The following is a 23202-nucleotide window of genomic DNA, read 5'->3' on the forward strand; positions in this document are numbered from 1 at the left end:
TGGTAACTTTTTGGTCAGCATAGCAAAATGTGTATAGAAAATTAGCCCTTGGCATCTACACTAGATGTGATTTTGGTTAGCAAAAATCAGTCCCTCTGTAGTCAGATCAACCTGGGGTATAAAGTATAAAAGCCAGCTTTTCTATCTCCATAAGTCACCTTAAGTGGCTAGGTCTCTCCCTAAAATCCTAGGGTAGCTTCAAAAGTGTCCCCAGAGTAAGCTTTTCACAGGACCACTTATTTCACTTCTTTTAAGTTAGCTGTGGATTCTAGATGAGGAAGAAAAATCTGGCATTTGAATACTTTAGTATATTTATTACATTACCTCTTAATGCTATAATCTTGTCAAACACAAAACAGCTTAGGAGAGGACTAACTCATTTTGTTACACTTTATTTCACACCTTATCTTAATCCTCATATGAAGAATCTCTTAAAAATTCAAAGATAAATTCATGTATCATTGCATCTCCAGATCAGCTGGAGTTGCCCAGAGGGCTTTGTCCCCATAGGATTTTTTCATACAAAGCCTCTAAAAATGATACATCATTATTTTTAAGTTTGGAGCCAGGTGTGGTAATGCACGCCTGTAATCCCAGAGACTCAGGAGGCCGAAGCAGGAGGATGGCAAGTTCCAGGCCAGCCTAGGAAACTTAGTAAGATCCTGTTGCAAAATACAAAATAAAAAGGGCTGGGGTACAGCTCAGTGGTAGAGTGGACCTGGGTTTAGTCCCCAGTACCACACAAAATAGAGGGAATGGGGAAAAAGAAAAAGGGAGAAAAGGCTGATGGGGAGTTATTTTCTTTAGTAAATTCTATAATGATTCATTATGCCCATCAGAACGAACACAACTGCACAAAAGTTGTGAATACTAAACCAAGATGTGGAGGCCTAGACTCCACATCCTAACATTTCATCAACATGAAGCTCTTGGATAAGTTGTATAACCCACTCAGTTTCTTTACCCTATAAAATGATGGAAATATTTGAAAAACATTAAGCCACAGAATTGCTATCATATGTAATATATGTATGTAGCTAGAAATATTTTTATTCAGTTGATAAAGCTAGATAAAGATAGAAACATGCCAATTCTCCTGTTTGTGACATAAAATCACCTGTTTTTTTTTTTTTTAAGAATTCTTATTATGTATATTATACACCCCATACACAGAAATTGATAGGACCAGGTTAAAAGAACTCTTGGTACAGGATTTAAAATAAGACCAAAAATTAGTTAAAAGTTCTCAAATGCTCTTCTATACCATATCACAGCTAGAGAGAGGAAGATAATGTCTGTCAGTATATCTGGAATTGTCTTCTAAAAGAAGTCTCTCAGGGATGTAAAAATATATTCTAGTTTACTATACATCTTCGCTATTAAAAGCAAAGTTCAAATTCATTAATAACCACCCAAAAAATTGGAGCACCATTATTTAAAACAAACTGGAAATTCTATGAAAGTTAAGTCTTAAACAGAACAAATGAAACAAAACTTGTAAACCAATACCTTTAGTAATAGTATACCTCATATTTAAAACAAGGGACTAGTTCAGAGTAAATAACTTTATTAGAAAAAGATTAATACTAAAACTTCAATGACACAGACAGTCAACTTTGTAACAGAAAGTCAGAGATACTTTATTTTTACTTCTATATCCAAAGGCTAAGTATAGCAGAGTTGTAAAAATGGAATCCCACTTAGTCTGATTCACACGAATACTAACGTTTAATCCTGTTTTCAAAGTCCAAGAATGAAAACTTGCAATTAAACACTGAGCAAGCCACATGTTTAGGTAATATCTTAAAAAGTCTTAAAGAAAAATTATGATACAGGACCTAAATTTTCAGTGGCATATATGCTATTAACACATGTTCTGAAATCTGGAAGGTCACATCAGTCCTGAATTAATTTTTAATTAAAAAAAAAAAAAAAAAAAAAAAACACTAACTGAGCTTTTTATACTTTTTCTATGCCACTATAGCTTTCTTTCACCTCATTTTAATGCCGATCTTCACTTTATGCCGTTTTCAGTATTCTTCAAAAAATCTTCGAACAGTAGTCCTACAATGCAAAATTTGGGGAAAAATGATAATTAGACAGCATATAAAAGGCAAATTTTTATGACAAAGTGTTGGCCCAGTCACTAACTGCTAATTATATTAAACGTGTATATGAAATGTTTGTATCTTTTTAACAGTTAAGGCATCAGTGTGGTTCTTAAAGCCATGTGCCTGTGTATGCGTGCCTATGTGTGAATAGCTCACACAGAAACTCTAAACTGCTTTCCTAGAAAAGGAATGCCATCAACAAATCAACTAATTGGTACTTCCTTTTATTAGGAATATTTCATCCCACACCACTAGCCCAAAGAATGAACAGTTTATAGAGGTTTTAAGAACACTTACAAAACCTAACTTAATAGTTCTTTAAAAACCCAAATTCATTCTATACAGTTCAACAATTCTTTGCATGTCACAGATTGAAGTTGTCTGTCCTTCCTATTCACTGCTGCTTTAAACATATCAGCCAGTAACTATTCCTATACACCTATGGCTGACTGCAAATTCTCCTACAAAGTAGGAAATATTAAGCACATACCTCTTAAAGACTTGAGAATTGCATTGAATGTAACAAGGCGAATAATATGAAGTGTTTATTGTATTTAAATTTCTTTAAAGATATCTAATTCTGGGCACCACTGCATCCCTACACACAGTTGAAAAAAAATTCCATTCTGTTAACATTTGATTTATAACTTTTCACGCAATACACAAAAACCCCTCTGTGCTTCTTATAAAGAACAAAAAAGATACACAACAGTTAAGCGTAAAGATCACAGGCAATAGCATTCAAACATGGATGTGGGTAGAGAAAGGAGTACCTGGCATGAGTACCTGCTTAGTTTGACTGAATCCTTGATTTTTAATTTGGCTTTTCATGGGCCGCTCACAACACCAACGCTGTGTGAGGTATGGTAGTCAGCTGCAATAATTCATAAACCCTACACTTCCATCAATCCAATGCTACTGGCTCTCGAGTTACAGAACAAACTGCATTAGAATGCAAGGCAATAAAGCAAAAAAACTAGAAACATCCTTGACAAAGAAATACTAGCAGTTTAATTAAAACAAAGTAGTCCAACATGTGCCTCAGAAATATTTAAGTTTTTAAAGCATATGTTTCTGCCAATGTACCAACACAAGATGGACTTAATACCAAAAAATAATAATAATAATAAAAAAACAGTTCAACCTTTTTATTAAAAAAAAAAAAAAAAAAGAAATGACAGCAAAATCCCTAAAAAAAAGGATAATTAACTTTTTAATGGCGACTACATTACAAAGGTGGGCAATAATTTCCAAAGAGGCACACTAATGGGGACACGAGTCTGCTACAAAATAGCTGAGACAAAACAATGTACCTCAAAATGTTTTGCAGGACTACACTGTCTTTTCCTTCAGAAGATGCTTTTGTATGTCTTCTTACTCGGCTTAGTTCCATCTTCATCTGTGCATACTTACGCTGCACTGTCAAACAGTAACAAAAAGCCCTAATCAAAGTGAGAAACAATACACTTACCTCTGTCTGATCTGAGGTCTTATCAGATCAGTTTTAATTGGACTGAGTGTCACCTTCAGATTTAATGTCTTCACTGGTCCCATTGACCTCATTCTTAGTATCACTTTCCTTCGATTCAGTGTTTGGATCTTCACTCTGTTTTTCTCGACTACTGGACTTCACACTACTTTTTTTATCATCAGATCCCCTCTTTTCTGCCATAAAAGAAGACATTAACCATAGATTTTAAAGTGCAGTAAATACATTACTCTTTAAAAGTGAAACAATAGAGATATGAAAGACAATCATTTCCCACACACTGCAAGTAACCGAATTAACCAAAGGGATACAATTTGTATTTATGGAGGAGGGAGTAAGAAGGGGAATTCAAGACATTGCAGATTTTGAATAAGAAATATCAGAAAGCAAGGGTATAAAAGCATTCAAAACTGTGTTCATAATGAAGTTAAATTATTACATTAAAAGGGTAAAAATATTAATCACAAAAGGCACAAATTCCATGTTTAATTGGCATGTTCACCCATCAAGTATTTATAAATGCAAAAGATTATATGTAAATATTCAAGAGGAACAAGCCTAAGGTAAGAAAACTGATATCAAATCCCAATCCAAGTCAACTCAACTTCTGTGCTTTGCTAATAAGGAAATATACGCCATCGAGAGTTGCTTTAACAAAAGGAGAAATTAAAACTTTTTTCCAGACACAAAAAAAGAATGAAAATAATTAAATTTCAGCTTTTTCCTCTATTTTCTTTGGAAGGGTGAAACTTCAGGTTACAGGCAAAAGTGGTACACAGAACAAGTACATTCTAGTTTTTTCAGTTCTAAATACCACCTCCCAAAAGATTTCTACAGAAAATGCTAGAGCAAACTATAAACTTTCTAGAAAAATTGTTTTTCCCCTTAAAACTAAAAGGTGATCTAGCACAGGTCACAAGAAAGATGTTGGAAGAGAAGCAGAACTCTATACCGATTCTGAACAATTATTAAACATAACACCATGTAACTGGGAGAGAGGGATGGAAATAAAAATATGGTATGGAAAGGACACCTATTTAAAGGAGCACATTCAGTCCAACACTTGCAAAATACACAAAGCAATGTCCATCTTGTTAACTGCAAGACTTGCTTCACGTCTGTCTGTCCACTTGTGGGAACTGTGCTCTAACTGACCTGGTGGGAAAGTCCTCCCTTTGTGCCTTAGGGGCGTCTCCGGTGCACAGGTAGCTTCAATGAGGAAGAGTCGTCTTGTTGCCCCGAAGAGGACTAGTAGTCAGTCCAATAATCTTATCTTCTGCCCTATGTAAATATGGTAGATCTTAATAGTCCCAAGGACATCCACAAAGTGTGTGGATTTTAGGGCTATGAATTAAAAGGAAGCTCTTAACAAAGAGAGCACCCTAAACTAACTGACCATAAAATAGCTTTGTGTGAGAAATCACTTCTCATCTGAGGGGTTAAACTGCCTCCATTATAGCATCTGGACTAGCAAACTTACCTAAACTCATCTGTCATTATCAAATGCTTGCTACTGCTCAACCTGTCCCCTAAGTCCATACCTTTAGTCATTTATATATTTAGGAGTACCTAAACAGCTACATGACATTTTTGAAAGCCAAAGAACTCATCATTTCTAAAAGGGATATGAAAATTTATATCTATACTGGCATGCCCAGCTAATTCAAACAGCCTGACATACATACATATTCCACCTCCCCACCCTCAGTATCTAGTCTTTCATCCTTTCTCCAAGTGTCACTAGGAATATCCTTGATGTTCACAATCTAAACATCTTGGCTTATTTTGCTTATATAAGAATTTCACTAAATTCCATGCCATCATTACAACTGGGATTATAGATAGGCAATTTAGGATATCTTTTTGCTCCATCCAGAAATGATACAAACATGCCTGCCTATTTTCATTTAGTCAGACCAGTGCCACTTACAGTTCAATTCTTATAAATGCTAGCTTTTTGTTCATACAAACTAACCCAATTTATTTTAAGTAGCACAAATGGAATAGAGCAACTCAAGTAACAGGTATACAGAATTAAAAAACTGCTAAAAGCAGGGGTTGTTGTGGTGATTAATTTGGTCTCTGACATCTACACGGGGCTCTTAACAGTGAACACCTCACCCCAAAATTACATTGAGTGTTTTTCAAAAAGGTTGGGTGAAATTTTCTCAAAACTAATAGAAATCAGTAACCCTTTACAGCAACTGCCTTTAAGGATAAAGGTAATTTCTGAACTTAACTGGCAAATATTAAAGCTCTTTATAGTATAAAGTTGAAAAACCCATCCTTGTTCTTACTTTTCAGTATTTATTCATTGTTACAGAAAAGGCTAACATATGTAAGATACATAGGGCACACTTATTAGTAACCCAAAATTAGGAGTCCCCTCCCAAAAGCCCATTGTTCGTGTTGATACCTTTCTAACTCAATTTAGCAAAAAATTTAAGTCTGACAAAAGAAGACAGGTTCTACATGAGTACCACATAAACATGAGCATAATAAACTAAAAAAAAAAAAGAGAAAATATTTATGTTGGTAATCAAACATGGAAAAAAGACATTCAGAACAGGAGGAAACAGTTCAGCTGAGAAAATTATAAACAGGCCCTTTCACTCATTCCTAAAACCATGTAAAGCAAAAACAGCCCTGTCAATACAAAATAGAAGATACTGAAAGAATGTGAAAATAAAATGCAGAAAGGAGCCCTTAATGATTAAGAGAATTATCTTTTTATAAAGGCTAAGTTAAAAGATGAGACTATTTTTTTTTTGTTACTGAGGATTAAACCCACCTAATAACACTAAGCCACATCCCCAACCCATTTTATTTTTTATATTGAAAGAGTCACGCTAATAAGGCTAGCCTTGAACTTTGATCCTTCTTCCTAGGCCTCCAGAATCACAGGATTACTCATGCACTACCATGTCAGGCAAGAGACTATTTTTGTGAAAACACGCCGAAGTCAATTTGGGTGTTGGGGATCATGTGACACTCTGCCACTGAGCTACAACCCCAGCTTTTTTTTCTTAAGAAAAGGTCTCAAAAAGTTACCCAGTCTGCCTCAAACTTGGGATCCTCCTGCCTCAGCCTCCCAAGTAGCTGGGATTACACGCGTGTACCACTATGGCCATAACAAAATTTAAAAGCCCAATAATGGTGCTAATAGCATAGTGTTTCAGATATGGGGAAGTTACAGAACATGGAAGGGAAAGAGCATGGTAATTCAATATAAAACATGATTAACACATAAGGTATTCGACTTCTGAGAACTTAGAAATTAATTACCAAATTAACTGAATTATGAATGTTATGAGAATCAATGTCACAATGTACATTTATGTTGCAAGACATTATGGAATACTATCTTGCAGTGAATTACCTAACAAATTCTGCAGCCTAATAACTCTGAATAACCCTGTAAGTTTCTATATGAAAAATCTCAGGTTACCAACTGAAGGGTGTAGTTTTGATATGGTATAAGNTGAGCAGGAGAACAAAGGAAGCCTAAAAAATTAAAAAAAAAAAAAAAAAGAATACAGCCAGTCCTCAACTTACAATTTTTCAACTTAACGACAGTACAAAAGTAATGTTAAGAGCAAAATCCAGTACTTCAAATTTAGAATTTTGTTATACCCCCATAATATGTGATACAATATCTTGATGTATCTCTTTTGATACTGGACACTGGCTACAGCTCTTAATCAGTCACACAATCGTAAGGGTAAATAACTCTGATGTTCTACAGGTGTACAAAATGCATTTTCACTTACAATATTTTCAACTTACAACAGGCTTAACTGATAACTCAACTGTTAAGCTGAGGAGCATCCATATTTTCAAGTATCATCCTAATGACTAATATCAGTAATTACTACTGCTTATTATGGGGTCATTATGAGTGAGACCCTGCTGTACAGTTTTGTATACCTGCTTCGCCTTCTTTCCCTACTTCGTGATCTTTTATGGTCCCGAGACCTGCTGCATCTTCGGTCAGAAGTTCGGCTTGAATGTCTACTTCGTGAACGGCTTCTCTTTCTTCTTTCTCTATCCCGAGCTCTTTCTTTTTCTCTTTCTTCCTCTTCTCTACGTCTTTTCCTTTCCCTTTCTTCCCTTTCTCTCTCCCGTTCTTTTTCTCTTTCTTCTCTTTCCTGTTTCTCTTTTTTAAGACGCTCATCCCGATCAGGTTCTTCAGTTCTTTTTCTTAACTTTTCCTAGGAAAATCAAGTTGGATTTCCGATTTTTGTTCTGTGGGGCTCACAAATGTTATGCAAGCACTCTACCATTGAGCTGGGTCCCCAACCCCTCAGATTGCATTTTTACACAACTAAAATCTTAAAAACAGTAAAAATATAATACCTAATGCAAAGCAATCTGTAGGCCAACTTACAGAATTCAATGCCCTCAGGGGAAATGTATCTATTCCAATATGAGTATGTATGTACACAAGATATCTTTACTTTAACCAATTCTTCAGGTAATTCTCCCCAAATTTTTAATACTTTAGAGTGACAATAGTACATCAGTTTGATGAATACCAAAACTTCACAGGGATTATGTCTTTAAACAAATACAAACATCAATAAAATATTAATGAGTGGTTTATATCTCCACGAGACCATTTTTAGCTATGTTAAAATAGTTATTTTTAGTGACAGCTAGTTATAGCCAAAAGTTATAATTCAGTGTTAACTAAAGTTAAAAATATATGCTTACAAGAAACTTACTTTCAATTCTTCTACTGTAGCTTTAATTTTGGCATAGCCCATATGTTGTTTTCCCATCAAATGATCATCTACCCGGGACTGTGCATCTCCTACTATCAAAAAGGCTCCACATACTTCACAAACTTCCATTTGTTTTTCTTGGGCAGCAAAACTTTCAATCGTCTGAAATGATAAATATCAGTTATTACAGTGAACATCTAAGTCGGGCACAGTGTTGCAGGCCCTGTAATCCCCACAACTCAGGAGGCTGAGGCAGGAGAAACCTATATTCAAGGTCAGCCTCACCAACTCATCGAGACCCAAAAAGAGGGGCTGTGGCTCCAAGGTGGCAGAGCACTTTGCTACCATGTATGAGGCACTGGGTTCGATCCTTAGCACCACATACCAAAATAAAGGCATACTGCCTGTTTACAACTACAAAAATAAAAAATAAAACAGCAACAACAACAAAAAACTGCAGCCTGAGGGCCAGGCATAGTGGTGCATACCTGTAATCCCAGTAACTGGGAAGACTGAGGCAGGAGGATTGAAAGTTCAAAGCCAGCCTCAGCAATTTAGTGAGGCCCCAAGAAACTTAGCGCTTCCCTTGAATGTGTGAGGCACTGGGTTCCATCCTCAGCACCACATAAAAATAAATAAAATAAAAGATATTGTGTCCATCTACAACTAAAAAAATATTTAAAGTGGGAGGTGGGGGGGCTGGGAATGTGACTCAGTGGTTAAGTACTCCTGGGTTCAATCCCTGGTAACAAACACAACAAAAAAGAACCAAAAATAAAAAGAATAGCTGAGAAACCAATAAAAACTCTCAAAAAGAACTTACCATTTAAAACAGATTTCTAATATGTACGAATTTTCCATTTGAACAACAATTGGTCTACTTTTTAAGAGTGGCTGGTCACATGGCAAAAGCAATCAACTTGCCTATCATCTAAGAAAGGTGCTGAGATGACTGCTCAACTTTTAACTGTTTAATATCCACATCGCCTTGAGAAATTTAAACTATCTTTCAGGAAATTATCTATTTTAGTCTGAATTCACATTTCTTCTGTAGGTTCAACAGGCATCTGTGCATATTCAAAAAGCATTAAGAAGATGGGTGTCGTGGCACACACCTGTAATCCCAGATACACAGGAGGCTGAGGCTAGAGGATTACATGTTCAAAACTACACTGAAAAACTTAGTGAGATCCTGTCTTGAAATAAAAACGGGTGGTGGCAACATGCCTATAATCCCAGCGACTCAGGAGGTTGAAGGTGGAAAATCACACGTTTAAACTGAGCCTGAGCAACTTAGTAAGACCCTGTCTTAAAATAAAAAAAAAATAAATAAAAGGCTGAGTATGTGACTCAGTGGTAAAGTGCCCCTGGGTTCAATTTCCAGTACCAAAAAAAGTTAACAAAGTAGGAGGTATTTTAAGAGTCTGCTAATTTTTAATTAAGATAAACATGTACTGTGTAACATACTGCAACAAAAATGAAAATAAAACCCAGATGTAAATGCATATTTATGATTTAAGGCAGAAGTCAGCAAGCCGGCAGCCCAAGAACTACTACTGAAAATAATGTTTTATTGATAGAACATAACCATATCCAATTGTTTATACATTTCTATGGTGAGAAACACATGTATTTTTTTGTTTTGTTTTCACCCATGGTTCCTGGCTCTTAACTCCTTCCCTGAGGCAGGGCATACAAATTAAATCCCTGCAGCGGGGCACACAAATTAAATATTCTCTTCACCAATGTAGGTCATAGAAACAAACCTTTTCCCATCTTTCTATTTTGGAGTTAGCCATAAAGAAATTCTCTGACCTACCTTATCTAACAGTAGGTCACACAGGACCCCTAATTCAGAAGGGATTCTACCCAGTACCCAGGAAGAATGCTACACAGCCAGTACTGCTAGGATTCCCTACTTAGTTTATTGCATTACATCATATTTTTTAATCACATTTCTCTATGATTGTCCACGTTTCCATCATGCTCATGCAATGAAGTCTTCATAAACCTCCAAAAGAACAAGGTCTAGAGAGCTTCCAGATACTGAACACCTGGAAATTCCTGAAAGATGGTGCACACAAAGAGGGCATGGATGTTCTGTACTCCTTCTCCCATACCTCACCTATGCAATTCTTCATTTGCATCCTTTGTAATATCCTTTTTCCCCCCATTTTATTTTTATTTCCTGTGGAGCTGGGGATGGAACCCAAGCAAATTAACTGAACCTGAGGTAAAGGTTTGTGGGAACAACGAATTTATGGCCAGTAAATCAGAAGCACAGGTTAAAGACAAAACAAAACCTGGAGCACGTGACTGGCAAATGGTGTGTCCATGTGGGAGTAGTCTTAGAGACTGAGTCCTTAATCTATGAGATCTAACACTATCTCCTGGCTAGACAGTGTCAGAACTGAATTAAATTATAAGACTTCCAGTTGGTGCCTGCTGCTGCAGAACTGATCACTTGCTGGTGGGATGAAAACCCCACACATCTAGGGATCTCAATAATAATCTGGGCTAGAGGTGTAGCTAAGTGACAGATCATTTGCCTGACATCCTTGACTTAATCCCCAGTGCTAGCTAAACTATAAACAAACAAAAAATTATCTGAGCTGTCAGTATATTATAGAAGAAAATGAGTTTTGAGGTTTTTAATTTTCTTTTCTTTTTTTTTCCCTGTATTTTCAGGTTGTCTAAGGCTACTTTCACAATATGAAGCAGAGCTTAGAAGCTGTGACATGTAAACCTATATTATATATTGAAGAAAATGTTTGATGACTCATTATTTAGGATATTAGGGAAAATATCTTCAAAGGTTCTCAATTAGGAACTAATCCCAAGAAATTTATAGAAATTTTAACAGGCTAGGTAATTTAAAAGAAAGTAGGTTTACTCACCGAGGTTGTAGATCTAAGCAATTCTCTCTCTTCTTTTAGCTGTTCAACTAATTTCATCATTCCCTGGGCTTCTTCTACCTTTCCTTCAGATCCTAATTCTTCAATCTAAAAAGGATAGGGATAAAAACCAAAATCAAAATCCTTTCTAATCAAACTAAATATTTTTGTATTCCTCCCATGCTTCATTAGCATCTAGTAGTATTGTGGGGTTTTTAATTTTGTTTGTTTACTGAAATCTCTTTGGGTTTAATTTACCCTTTTGATTTTTTTTAAACAGCCTTAATGACATTAAATAAAATAAAGTTACAGAATTTGATGTATGGACATAGGCACAAACCCATGAAAATCATCACCAGCATCTAGATAATGAATATATCCCATCACCCTGTAAGGTTTCTCCCTCTTTTTAGTGCTTCTTCCAACCTCAATCTCACTTCACTCATATGCCCAGGCAAACAATGATTTTGCTGTCACTAGGATTGTTTTGCATTTTCTAAACTTTACACAAATTGAATACAGTTTGTATTCCTTTAATGGCCTGGGTTCTTTCACTCTAATTACTTTAAGATTCATTATACTTTACATGTAGTTAATTCCTTTCTATTATCCAATATTCAATTTCTACTGTATGGTTATATCACAATTAATTATCCACTTACCTGTTGATGGACATTTGAATTATTGCTAGCTTAGGGTTTTTATTTTCTGTCCATTACAAACAAATCTCTTAAGATTACTGTTGTACAAGTCACTGTGTAGACCAAGTTTTCAATTATCTAGGGTAAATACTTCTTAGAAGAGGATAGCTCATGTTTTATTTTTTACTTTTTAAGAAACACATAAACTCTATTCCAAGGTGGCTATACATTTTACATTTACCATCAAGGTTTATTTTTCCATTTAGCCCAAATGCTCACTGACTCTTGGTATGGGCCTTATTTATTTGTTTGTTTGATACCGGAGATTGAACTCAGGGGCACTGGAGCACTGAGCCACATCCCCAGCCTTATTTTGTATTTTATTTAGAGACAGGGTCTCACTGAGTTGCTTAGCACCTCACTTTTGCTGAGGCTGGCTTTGAAGTCACGGTTCTCCTGCCTAAGCCTCCTAAGATGCTGGGATTACAAGCCTGCACCACAGCGCCCAGCTGGGCCATTTAAAACAAGAGTAATCTCATTGTGGTTGTAATGTGTATTTTCCTAAAGGACTGATAATGTTGAATATCTTTTCATATGTGTCATTCTCACATTAGTTAAGTGTTTGACTTAAATATTAACTGACATTAATGAATATAATTCTCACCTGCTGTAGGAGCACATCAATTTTGTCTGTTAGAACCTGAATTTTTTCTTCATTTTTACCTGTTGGGCCAGCTGCCTGTTGAAAACAAAATGTGTCATCAACAAGTAAAAAGCAAACATTCAAACTCTCACATATCATTTTTATTTAATAATTGAAATGTTTAATCACAAGAATAGTAATTTAACTAACTTCAATTTGTCAGTAAATCACAATCTTTTCAGTTAGTGACACTTAGAAAAATGTTACGATTAGCAAAACAATGTTATAATAGTTAAGACTGAAAAAATGCCTTTCAAGTTTTATATCATTCTAAAAGTACAAAGTAGGGAATAGAAGACAAAATGTTAGGAGTCTCCAGAGAACAAAGAACCTTTATTCAGACTGTAATTTGGCTAGGGATGCAATTCAGTGCAAGAGCACTTGCCTAGGATGGCCCTGGGTTTGATGACTAGAACCACAGGAAGAAAAAAAAAGAAGAAGAAGAAGAAGAAATAGGCTGTAAATCCACTTTACACTTACCCCAGAGGACTGTTGGTTTTGAGATAATGCCAGTCGGGCATGGCCTCGTCTGATTCTACGTTCTACTTCTGCAAGTAAGCTCTGTAAGTATCGTAAAAAATCTCTCTCATAGCCAACTTTCATAAAACGAGAACTCTTCTCATACCTGGTAAAATGAAAATGAACACACCTTTATCCATTTCAATCCACATATTCTATATTAACTAGTCTCAAGGACTACAGCACTTAAGCTGAAACATAAGTAATGTATATGAAGTAAATTTCTTGTTGTCTCTCATCCTGAAGAGAAGACAATATGCTGCAACAGGTTTGGTTAAGAATACGGGTTTAACAAAGGAATTTGACTCCCCAGCTCTACCACTATACCAGATGTATCAGAGACCCTGGACCTAGATTAGGTCTCATCTATAAAACTGGGACTTGCAGGGTATAGTGGCACATGCATATAACCCCAGTGACCTGGGAGGCTGAGGCAGGAGGACTGCAAGTTGAACTTAGAGAGACCATGGCAACTTAGAGAGACCATGTCTCAAAATTTCAAAAAAAAAAAAAAAAATTAAAGCCTGAGGATATAGCTCAGTGGTAAAGCACCCCTAGGTTCATCCCCACTAGTACAAAACAAAACAAACAAAAACTGGGGCTGTTCAAAAGTAACTGTGATATACAAAAGTTTGGCATAGAACACATACTCCTGGCAGCTAACAATACTATTATTAAAGTTATATAACTTTCTTACCACACCAAGCCAGTAAATGAATCTCTAGTAGTTAATTATTTTATAGCAATTCCAATTACTTCTATAATATTTGTCCCTTTAAATCAAATAATGACTAGGAGAAAAAGAACAAAAGTCCAACTTACTGTTTTCGTAGATTTTCATCATGAATTTTTTCACATGGACCTGGGAGAAAAAAAAGGAATAAGAGGAATGTATAAATTATTTTGTAACAGTTAACAACCTTTCTTCTTACCAAAAGTTATTTTTTCCTTTTTTATTCATTCATTCATTCATTCATTCATTCATTTAGAGAGAGAGAGAGAATTCTTTAATATTCATTTTCTAGTTTTCGGCGGACACAACATCTTTGTTTGTATGTGGTGCTGCTGTTTGTAGGTGCGCTACCGCTTGAGCCACATCCCCAACCCATTTTTTCCTTTTTTAAAAGAGAAAAAGAAGCTGGGCATTGTGAACCATACCTATACCTATAATCCAAGCTACTCAGAAAACTGAGGCAGGAAGACCAAAAGTTGGAAGACCACAATGGAACATTACTCAGCCATAAAGAAGAAATTGTGGGGCCTGGGTTGTGGCTTGCCTAGCATGTGTGAGGCGCTGGGTTTGCTTCTCAGCACCACATATAAGCAAATAAATAAATAAGGGTCCATCAATAACTAATAAAAATATTTTTAAAAAGGAAGAAGAAATTATGGCATTTGTGAGTAAATGGACTATCATGCTAAGTGAAGTAAGTCAATCCCCCAAAACCAAAAGCTGAATGTTCTCTGATATGCAGATTCTAACACATAGTAAGAGTGGGGGGAATAGAAGTTCACTGGATTAGACAAAGGGGAATGAAGAGAAGGGACAGCGGATGGGGCTAAGAAAGACAGTTGAATAAATCAGACATAACTTTCCTACATTCATACATAAATACATGGCCAGATTAACTTCATATCATGTACATCCATACTCCATGTTTGTATAATATGTCAAAATACACTCTACTGTCATGTATATCTAAAAAGAACAATTAAAAAAAAAATGTTGGGAGATCAGCCTGGGCAACTAAGTTAAATATTATCACAAAATAAAAGAGCTGAGAATGTAGCTCAGTGGTGGAGCACTTGATTATTAACATGTGTGAAGCTCTGTGTGTAAATCCTGGTACTGTAGTAAAAAATATATATATTAAAAAATAAAATAACCAATAAATCCATTTAATCACTTAGTAGTCTGTAGGCACCCTAAGTGATCCTAACAAACCATGAAGCATTATGCCCAACAGCACATGCAAATTAGTCTTCATTCTTCAAGGAGAACATAATGAAAAGCAACTATATGGGAAGAAAAGACAGGAAGGATGGAAGGGAAAGGAAATTGTTCCTTATTACCACCAAAGGAAACTTAGATGTGGTAGCACTGATCTGAACCACCACTGACATTTATGATTTTCACGTTACCTGCAACTAGCACCAAACAAGCACTCTAGTCTCCAAAAACCAACCAATTTCAACATTTAAAGTTATTTCTTCTGGAATTTACCTCCATATTTCTAAATGTTATTTTTATTTTGCTTTTTCTTGGTGTACTGATCTTAAACACCAAAATTTTAGGATAAAAAAGATTTGATGTTTATATTTTGACCAAATATTCCCTTCTGAGCTAAATAAAAGGAACATCATGATGAACTCTCTGATGTATTTCTCTTGGAATTTTTTTTCATTTGTTTTCTACATGCCAATTTCTAGATCCTTCTCAAACATGTGAACTCAGCTATAGAAACTAGATAGTTTACTAACACTAATTTCCCTTTAGGGCTCAAAATACACCAGATAAACAGCTGGGCTTTATTCCATGAGCCTTCTGTCTTGCTTCAATCTGGGATGCTTATTTTCTAAGCTTACTATTGAGCTGTCACCCTGAGGAATTCCCTTTCTGCTCTCGGAAAAGTCAAAAAGAGATTTATGTTAAAACCTTGGATGTCTAGTCAGGCACAAAGGCACATTTATAATCCTAGCAACTGAGGATCACAAGTTCAAGACCAGCCTCAGCAACTTAACCCCATCTCAAAAAGGTCTAGGGATATAGCTTGGTGGTAAAGTCCCTCTGGGTTCAACTCCCAATACCCCCCCCCCCCAAAAACTTGCATGTCTAAATATGTCTCTCACCTTCCTACTTTGATGTTCAGCTACATTGCAAACCTTAATAAAAATGTATATTCACTCAGAACACTGAGGGTGTGGTGTTTCTGTTACAGTGTTCAAGATTCCTGTGTTGCTACTGACAAGTCTTAGGCCATTCTGATTCATAATTCTATGACCTACACACACATCCATCCTTGATGTTCTAAAATATGATATACCTCAACTGAAATCTTTTCATTCATTGCGCAGTCAGCTTGAATAACTATGCAATCTAAAGACTGATAACACTATGTACTGCAAATTTTTTTTCTTACATATTTGATAATTTCCTCCCATGTCTGTATTCTCTGTATGGAACTACTAATCCAGTATTAGTGTTACTGGACCAATCTAATTTATCTTAAAAACGTTAATCTTTTACTGTTCTATTGCCCAAAATTTCAGCCGATTTTCTTATTTTTATTTTCAAATCTTTCTAGTGATTTTTACTTCAGATTTCCTCAGTTCTAATTTCTAACAGCTCTAATTTTTCAAAGGTTCCTGTGTATACTATTCTGTTCTTTCTGATAAGTGTGTGATACTAAAGATTTTGCTGAGCATGATGGCACACACTTGTGATCTCAACTAATCAGGAGGCTGAAGCAGGAGAATCCCAAGTTCAAAACCAAGCCTAGAGCAACATAAACAAGACCCTGTCTCAAACGGAAAAAAAAAAAAAAAAAAAAGTGTTGGGAGATATAGCTCAGTGGTAGAGCGCTGCTTGCCTAATATGCAATGAGACCCTGGGTTCAATTCCTCATTATATATCAATCAATCTTTTGAAACAGTATTTTTCTAATTTCAAACAGTTTCCCCATTTCCTAATTCCACTAAGACTCCCACCCTGCTATTGGTTTTGTCCGTCTCTCACGTTGAAGACTTTCTTCAAGTACCTGGCTGGTGTTCCTTGGCAACAACTGATTTTTTAAAAGTTTTTCCAAAATCTGCCTAGAAGCTAGTAATGGATAGGCAGTTTGTCACTAAGGGCTTTTTACCAAAGGAAAATCAGGTACTGAGATTTTCTTTTAGGAGATTCCCCCAAGGGTCAGTATTCAAAGACATCACATCTCTGAAACTGTACTTTCTCTGGAGAAGAATTCTCTTCTGCCCAGTAAAAAAACAACAACAAACAAACAAACAAAAAACCTAGCTTTATTCTTCTGCAAAGAGGGAAGAATAAGACCCTACTATTAAGAATACAGACTCAGGAGGCTAAGGTAGGAAAATCACAAGTTTGAGGCCAGCCTCAGCAACTTAATGAGACTCTGTCTCTAAATGAAAAATAAAAAGGGCTGGGGATATGGCTCAATGGTTTAATCGCCAGTACAAAAAATAAAATAAAATAAAATGGCTCGAGATGTGGTTCAGAGATAAGCACCTCAAGTTCAAACGTCAGTACTAAAAAAGAATACAGTCTCATTTAATCTATTGTAGTCTCATTTATCACTCATCATTGTCCAGTTCTATCTAGAATTTCAAGATCTAGATTCTTCCAGCCCCAATATGTTCCTAACACACAAAAGCAAAGATGTTGATTAATTAACTTTTCTTTTAAGGATCTAGAATATTAATTATGTACCATACTTGAAATAATTGACTTTTGTCAACTAACAAAAATTTTTGCATTTTGTAGTTCAGATGAACTAATCTCTCTAGTCCAATGCAGAATGTAACCCTTTATCCTCCTGGGGCACTGGAGTGAGAAAGGTAAAGTCAACAGATGCGCACGACCACCTAAACTAATGGCTCTCCACCAAGAGCAATTTGTCCCCTCAGGAAACATTTGGCAATGTCTAAAGACAATTCTGGCTGTCACAGCTGGAGAGTGCTACTGACATATAAAGGGTATAGGACAGGTATGTTGCTAAATATCCTACAATGCATGGGACAGCTCCCAAAAACTGGCTTAAAAATTTTATAGTGTCACAGTTGAAAAACCCTTAACTTACACTTATCGCTCAATTTTAGCCTCATGACTCAGCCCTCCCTTCTGTGGTAACCATACCCTGAACCTGCCTAGGGGTAGGCTGTACTCACGCACTTCCACTTAGTACTTTCTTCTATAGGCTTTTAGGGATAGAAGTTTCTCTGCTCTGTTAATATTTGCTATCTTCTATAAATGTCCTGAAATCTCTAATGTTATCTCTTTTCACTGTCATTGTTTTTTTAATTTTCATTTTAGTAGAATTTTAGAAGGGAACAGAAATAGACATTATGTTTAAGTAAGCCATCTCCCTGCCACACCCTGTAGTGGGGATGTGGCACTCTACAATGGAGACACACATCCAGCCCATTTTTTAAATTTTGAGACAGGGTCTCACTAATTGTCTGGGTTAGCCTCAAAATTGATGTCCTCCTGCCTTGGCCTCCTCGGTAGCTAGGATTTAAAGGCTTGTGCCACTCTATCCAGCTAAGTCATATACAATCACATAGGCATTTATGAACATATTCAAAAATTTAGCCAAGTAAGAAATTACTTATCAATAATTTTCAAGAATTACAAAGAAAGTATTTATAAAATCATACATTTGATAAAAGTTACACTGAAAATTAACTTACCAAGATCAGAACGGGTATTTGTGAATAACTCCGCAGGACAAAAACCACAGAGATAGTATTTACAAACCTAATGGGGAAAAAAACCAAAGGCACTTAACTATTTAAAATTGCTTAGTTTTAAAATTATATTACAGATGGGTACCAAACAATATTTTCTCATTTCTTCATGTGTCATTCATCTTTTAAGACTAATTTAATTTGTTAAACTATTAGTTTAAATAGTTATTTTCATACTTCTAAATTTCAATGAAAGAAAAAATGTTCAGGAATGACAGAATTATCAGTATTTTCCACTTTGAATCATTGACTCCGGGGCCCCCAAAAACAAGTAAACGAAAGACAAGCTAGAATAAAGAAAAAAAATTTTAATAAAAAACCTTACTGTTTTTAATTATTCTAACTTTTTGGTAATTGTACATACTTATTGGGTAGTACAGTGTGACATTTCAATACACATATAACATGTAATAATCTCATTCTACCTTTCTTTTTTGTATGGGAGATGGAACCCAGGATGCTTTAAGTGACATCCCCAGACTTCTTTTAAATTTTAAGACAGGATCTTTCTTTTTTTTTTTTTTTAATATTTATTTTTTAGTTATCAGCGGACACAACATCTCTGTTTTGTATGTGGTGCTGAGGATCGAACCCGGGCCGCACGCATGCCAGGCGAGCGCGCTACCGCTTGAGCCACATCCCCAGCCCTGGATCTTTCTAAATTGCTGAGGGTGGGCATTAGAGCAGATTATGCTAAGTGAAGTTAGCCAATCCCTAAAAAACAAATGTCTTCTCTGATATAAGGGGGGTGACTCAAAATGGGATAAGGAGGAAGAGCATGAGAAGATGACTACCACTAAATAGGGAAGAGAGGTGGGAGGGAAAAGGAGGGAATTGCAGGGAAGATGTAATACATGTATAATGTATTATACAGAATACATGTATAATGTTGTGAGGAGAAAAAGAAAAAAAGCAGTGTGTCACATTAGATTGGGTAGAGAGAAGGGAGGGGAGGGGAGGGGAGGGGAGGGGAGGGGAGGGGAGGGGAGGGGAGGGGAGGGGAAGGGGGGATAGGACGGGCAGCAGAATAAAATAGACATCATTATTGCTGTATGTATATACGTGACTGTATGACCAATGTGATTCTGCAACCTGTACAATCAGAAAAATGAGAAATGATACCCCATTTGATTCAAATGTATGAAATGTCAAGATCACTGTACTGTCATGTGTAAATAATAAAAAATAAAAATAAAATAAAATTGCTGAGGGTGGTCTGGAACTTGCAATCGTCTTGCCTCAGCCTCCCATCTCACTGAAATTACAGGTATACACCTTCATGCCTGGCTACCTAAATCAGATAAGGATTTGGGAATTATGTCTAAATGAGAGAGAACTCTCATTTAAAGCAATGTGGGGGCTAGGGTTGTGGCTCAGTGGTAGAGCGCTTGCATAGATAGCACTTATGAGGCACTGGGTTTGATTCTCAGCACCCTATATAAATGAATAAAAAATAAAGGTCTATCAACAATTTTAAAAATTTTTTTTAAAAAAGCAATTTGGCTCCATCTTTTTGCTTAGAAGATCCTCTAATTTTCTATAAAATATATTAGAGGCCAGGCATGGTGGCACACATCTATAATCCAAGTGACTTTCGACGTTGAGGCAGGAGGATCACCAAGTATTAGGGCAGCCTCAGCAACTTAGTAAGGCCCTAAGCAATTAGTGAGACCCTGTCTCAAAAATAATAAAAAAAGGCTGGGGATGTGGCTCAGTGGTAAAGCACACCTGGGTTTAATCCCTAGTAACAACAATAACAACAACAACAAAAATGTATTAGACATTTTCACACATGTCAACACCCACTAAATTACTCTTGGTGGGTTCTTATATTATGGGGAAAACTATTAACATGAAACCAACTTTAAATTCTCTCATTGGTATTTCTAACTTTCAGATGTATCACCAAACAGCTCTATTCCATATTTAATTTTGTAACATTGCACACAAACCAGTTAATCAAAATTCCAGAATATCACCTTTCCTTCACATAAAACTTGTTACTAGGTGGGTTATCAATGAACTATGACATGTGAAAGAAAAGGTGGTGTTAAATTTAAGCTTGAAGGGCTGGGAATTGAGCTCAGGAGCAGAATGCTTGCCTAGCATGCATAAAGCCCTGAGTTTAGTCTTTGGCTGGAGGGAAGAGGAGGGGTGTTCGAGGAAAAAAATTAAACTTGATTGCTTAACTGAGAGTGGGACATAGTTCAGCGATAGATTCAGTGATGAGGCACTAGTCTAGCATGCATAAGGCCCTGGGTTTAATTCCTTCCTGGCACCACAAAAACAAACTTGAGTGAGTTATTTGTGAACACTGAGGACTGAGTGCTAAATCTGAAATAGATTTTTTTTTTTAACATTCATTCACAGCAGTGTGGTTTCATAATCTATGTTCAGAAGAATTAAATCCACAAACACATCAAAAGATTGATATATCATGTTTAAACAATGGAAATACTTTTATACCAATATTATACTGGTATTGTGTGTGTGGGGGGGGGGGCGTACGTACGTATGTGTTTCTAAGGACTGAACCCATTGCCTCACTCATGTTAGGCAAGCACCTCGGGCCCGAGCCTCACTTCTTAATATCTGTGTATACCTATTAATACCAGGGGTGGTAGCAACATGCAATCCCAGGCCTCAGGCAGGAAAATCTCAAATTCAAGACCAGCCTGGGGCAAGATGGTGAAGTAGCACATTTCCTGGGTTCAATCTCCAATCCTAAAAAACCAAACACACACACACACCAAAAAAAAAAACAAAACACATAGGTGGAGTACCTACCTCACAGGTGCAAGGCCCCTTGGGTTCAAACCCCAGTATTATAATAAATGAATAGACAACTAAGTAGAAAAATTTTTAAAAATTAAATAGTATATGTTGGTTACATTAAGATGAAGGGGAATATTCGCGTGCTTTACTGGTTAATTTTCAAAGTGTCTTTAATTGCTATGTAGACCAAATAAGACAGGACTGTCAGCCAACCAGTAACTACCTAGTTGAATCCAATTATTCCATTTGGAAGTAAGAAGCAGAGATCAACCACAGGACCTGCCCTGAAGGCAACAGCTACTTAGAAATCCTGACTAGACTCAGTTGTCCGAGTCCGGTTCCATATGCTCTTTCCATTCTTCAACTCACCTTAAGATATTGCTTTACCATTTAATGGTACATCAATATTATTCATTACTCTATCCAATAAAACCTCCCCAGGAATTGGAGATATTTTAACTAAAAATATTTTATAATTAATACTCCTGCAAGCTCTTTAAATACAAACTAATTCGCTTAGTTTTTTATCCAGCAAGTCTTTATTAATGTCTATCATGGACCCAGCAACCTGATAACCGAAGGTAGGAGGCATAAGGACAGACCATAGATGGGACACACATAACACACACATTTTTTTGGTACCAGGGATTGAACCCAGGGACACTTAACCACTGAGCCATTATCTACAGCCCTTTTTTCTTATATTAGTCTCACTAACTTGCTTAGGGCCTCTCTAAGGCTAAGGTCTTGAACTTGCTGCAATCCTCTGGTCTCAGCCTACAAAATTACAGGCGTGTACAATACCAGATGCCTGGATCTTAACACAAATTTTGATTGATCCTCTTCATAAATGTAAAGCAACACCAGTGACCTGAAAAGTTCAATCTCATCAACACAGTTTTAACTAACAGTTAAGAGAAGGCAGAAATACAACCAATCTTGGAAACTGACTAGAAAATTTTAATGGCAACATTTTGTCATTTAAACAAAGTAAAAGTGTTTTTTAAAAAATTAAAACAGTATCTGAAAAGATTGCAGAAGCGTACAACCTGTAATCTCAGGTTCTTGGGAACATGAAGTAGAAAGATTGCAAATTAAAGGCCAGCTTCAGCACCTTAAGTGCCTTTGTTAGACCCTGTCTCTAAATAAAATATACAACGGTCTGGAGATGCAGCTCAGTGATACAGCACTTCTGAGTTCAATCTCTAGTAATGCAAAATAAAAGAGTATTTGGCATTACAAAGATAAGAAAATGATAGTCCAGTCAGGTATGGTAGCAGAGCTGTCCCAGCAACTAAGAAGGCTGAGGCAAGAAGACTGCCAGTCTTGGCAACTTAGTGAGGCCCTAGGAAACTTGGAGAGACCCTGTCCAAAATAAAAATTGAAAAAAGAGTCCAGGGCTGGGGTTGTAGCTCAGTGGTAGAGCACTTGCCTAGCATGTATGAGACCCTGGGTTCAATCCTCAGCACCACATAAAGATAAATAAAGGTATTGTGTTCATCTACAACTAAAATAAAAAGAGTTTCAAATAGAGATGTGGGACAGCATCCACCAAAATATAAAATGTGCATTTCTAACTTAGGCATTATCTTTCTAGAAACTTATCCTACAGTAGCTCACATACATGCATACATAGTAAAACAGTAGAATGTTCACTGCAGCTTGATTGGTAACGCCAAAATATTAGACATTATCTACCCAACAGGAAACAAGTAGTTCAAGTTTGATTCCTATGTGCCAACAACACTGTCCAAATTATTAGGGAAAGTCTGGAAGTATACATAATAATTTTTAAGCTATTATGGGTGAAAAATTGGCAATGGGGAGACGATAAGAATATACTTCACTGTTTCCTTTTTTTTGGG

The 23202-nt window shown here is 36.3% G+C and overlaps 1 protein-coding gene across 1 annotated transcript in view; it reads right to left on the reverse strand.

Annotated features, from left to right (window-relative positions):
- Nucleotides 1–1550: 1550 nt before the first annotated feature.
- Nucleotides 1551–23202, reverse strand: part of Luc7l3 (LUC7 like 3 pre-mRNA splicing factor) — a 23276-nt gene continuing 1624 nt past the window's right edge. The window contains 12 exon segments of the mRNA XM_048787284.1: nt 1551–2053; nt 2055–2064; nt 3425–3530; nt 3636–3776; nt 4756–4848; nt 7511–7811; nt 8325–8486; nt 11222–11326; nt 12524–12598; nt 13043–13187; nt 13904–13943; nt 18506–18572. Coding sequence (XP_048643241.1) covers nt 2015–2053; nt 2055–2064; nt 3425–3530; nt 3636–3776; nt 4756–4848; nt 7511–7811; nt 8325–8486; nt 11222–11326; nt 12524–12598; nt 13043–13187; nt 13904–13943; nt 18506–18572 — 1284 coding nt within the window. The 3' untranslated portion in view covers nt 1551–2014.

The sequence above is a fragment of the Marmota marmota genome, unplaced genomic scaffold (genome assembly GCF_001458135.2).
Source record: "Marmota marmota marmota unplaced genomic scaffold, marMar, whole genome shotgun sequence".
In the NCBI taxonomy this organism is placed as follows: Eukaryota; Metazoa; Chordata; class Mammalia; order Rodentia; family Sciuridae; genus Marmota; species Marmota marmota.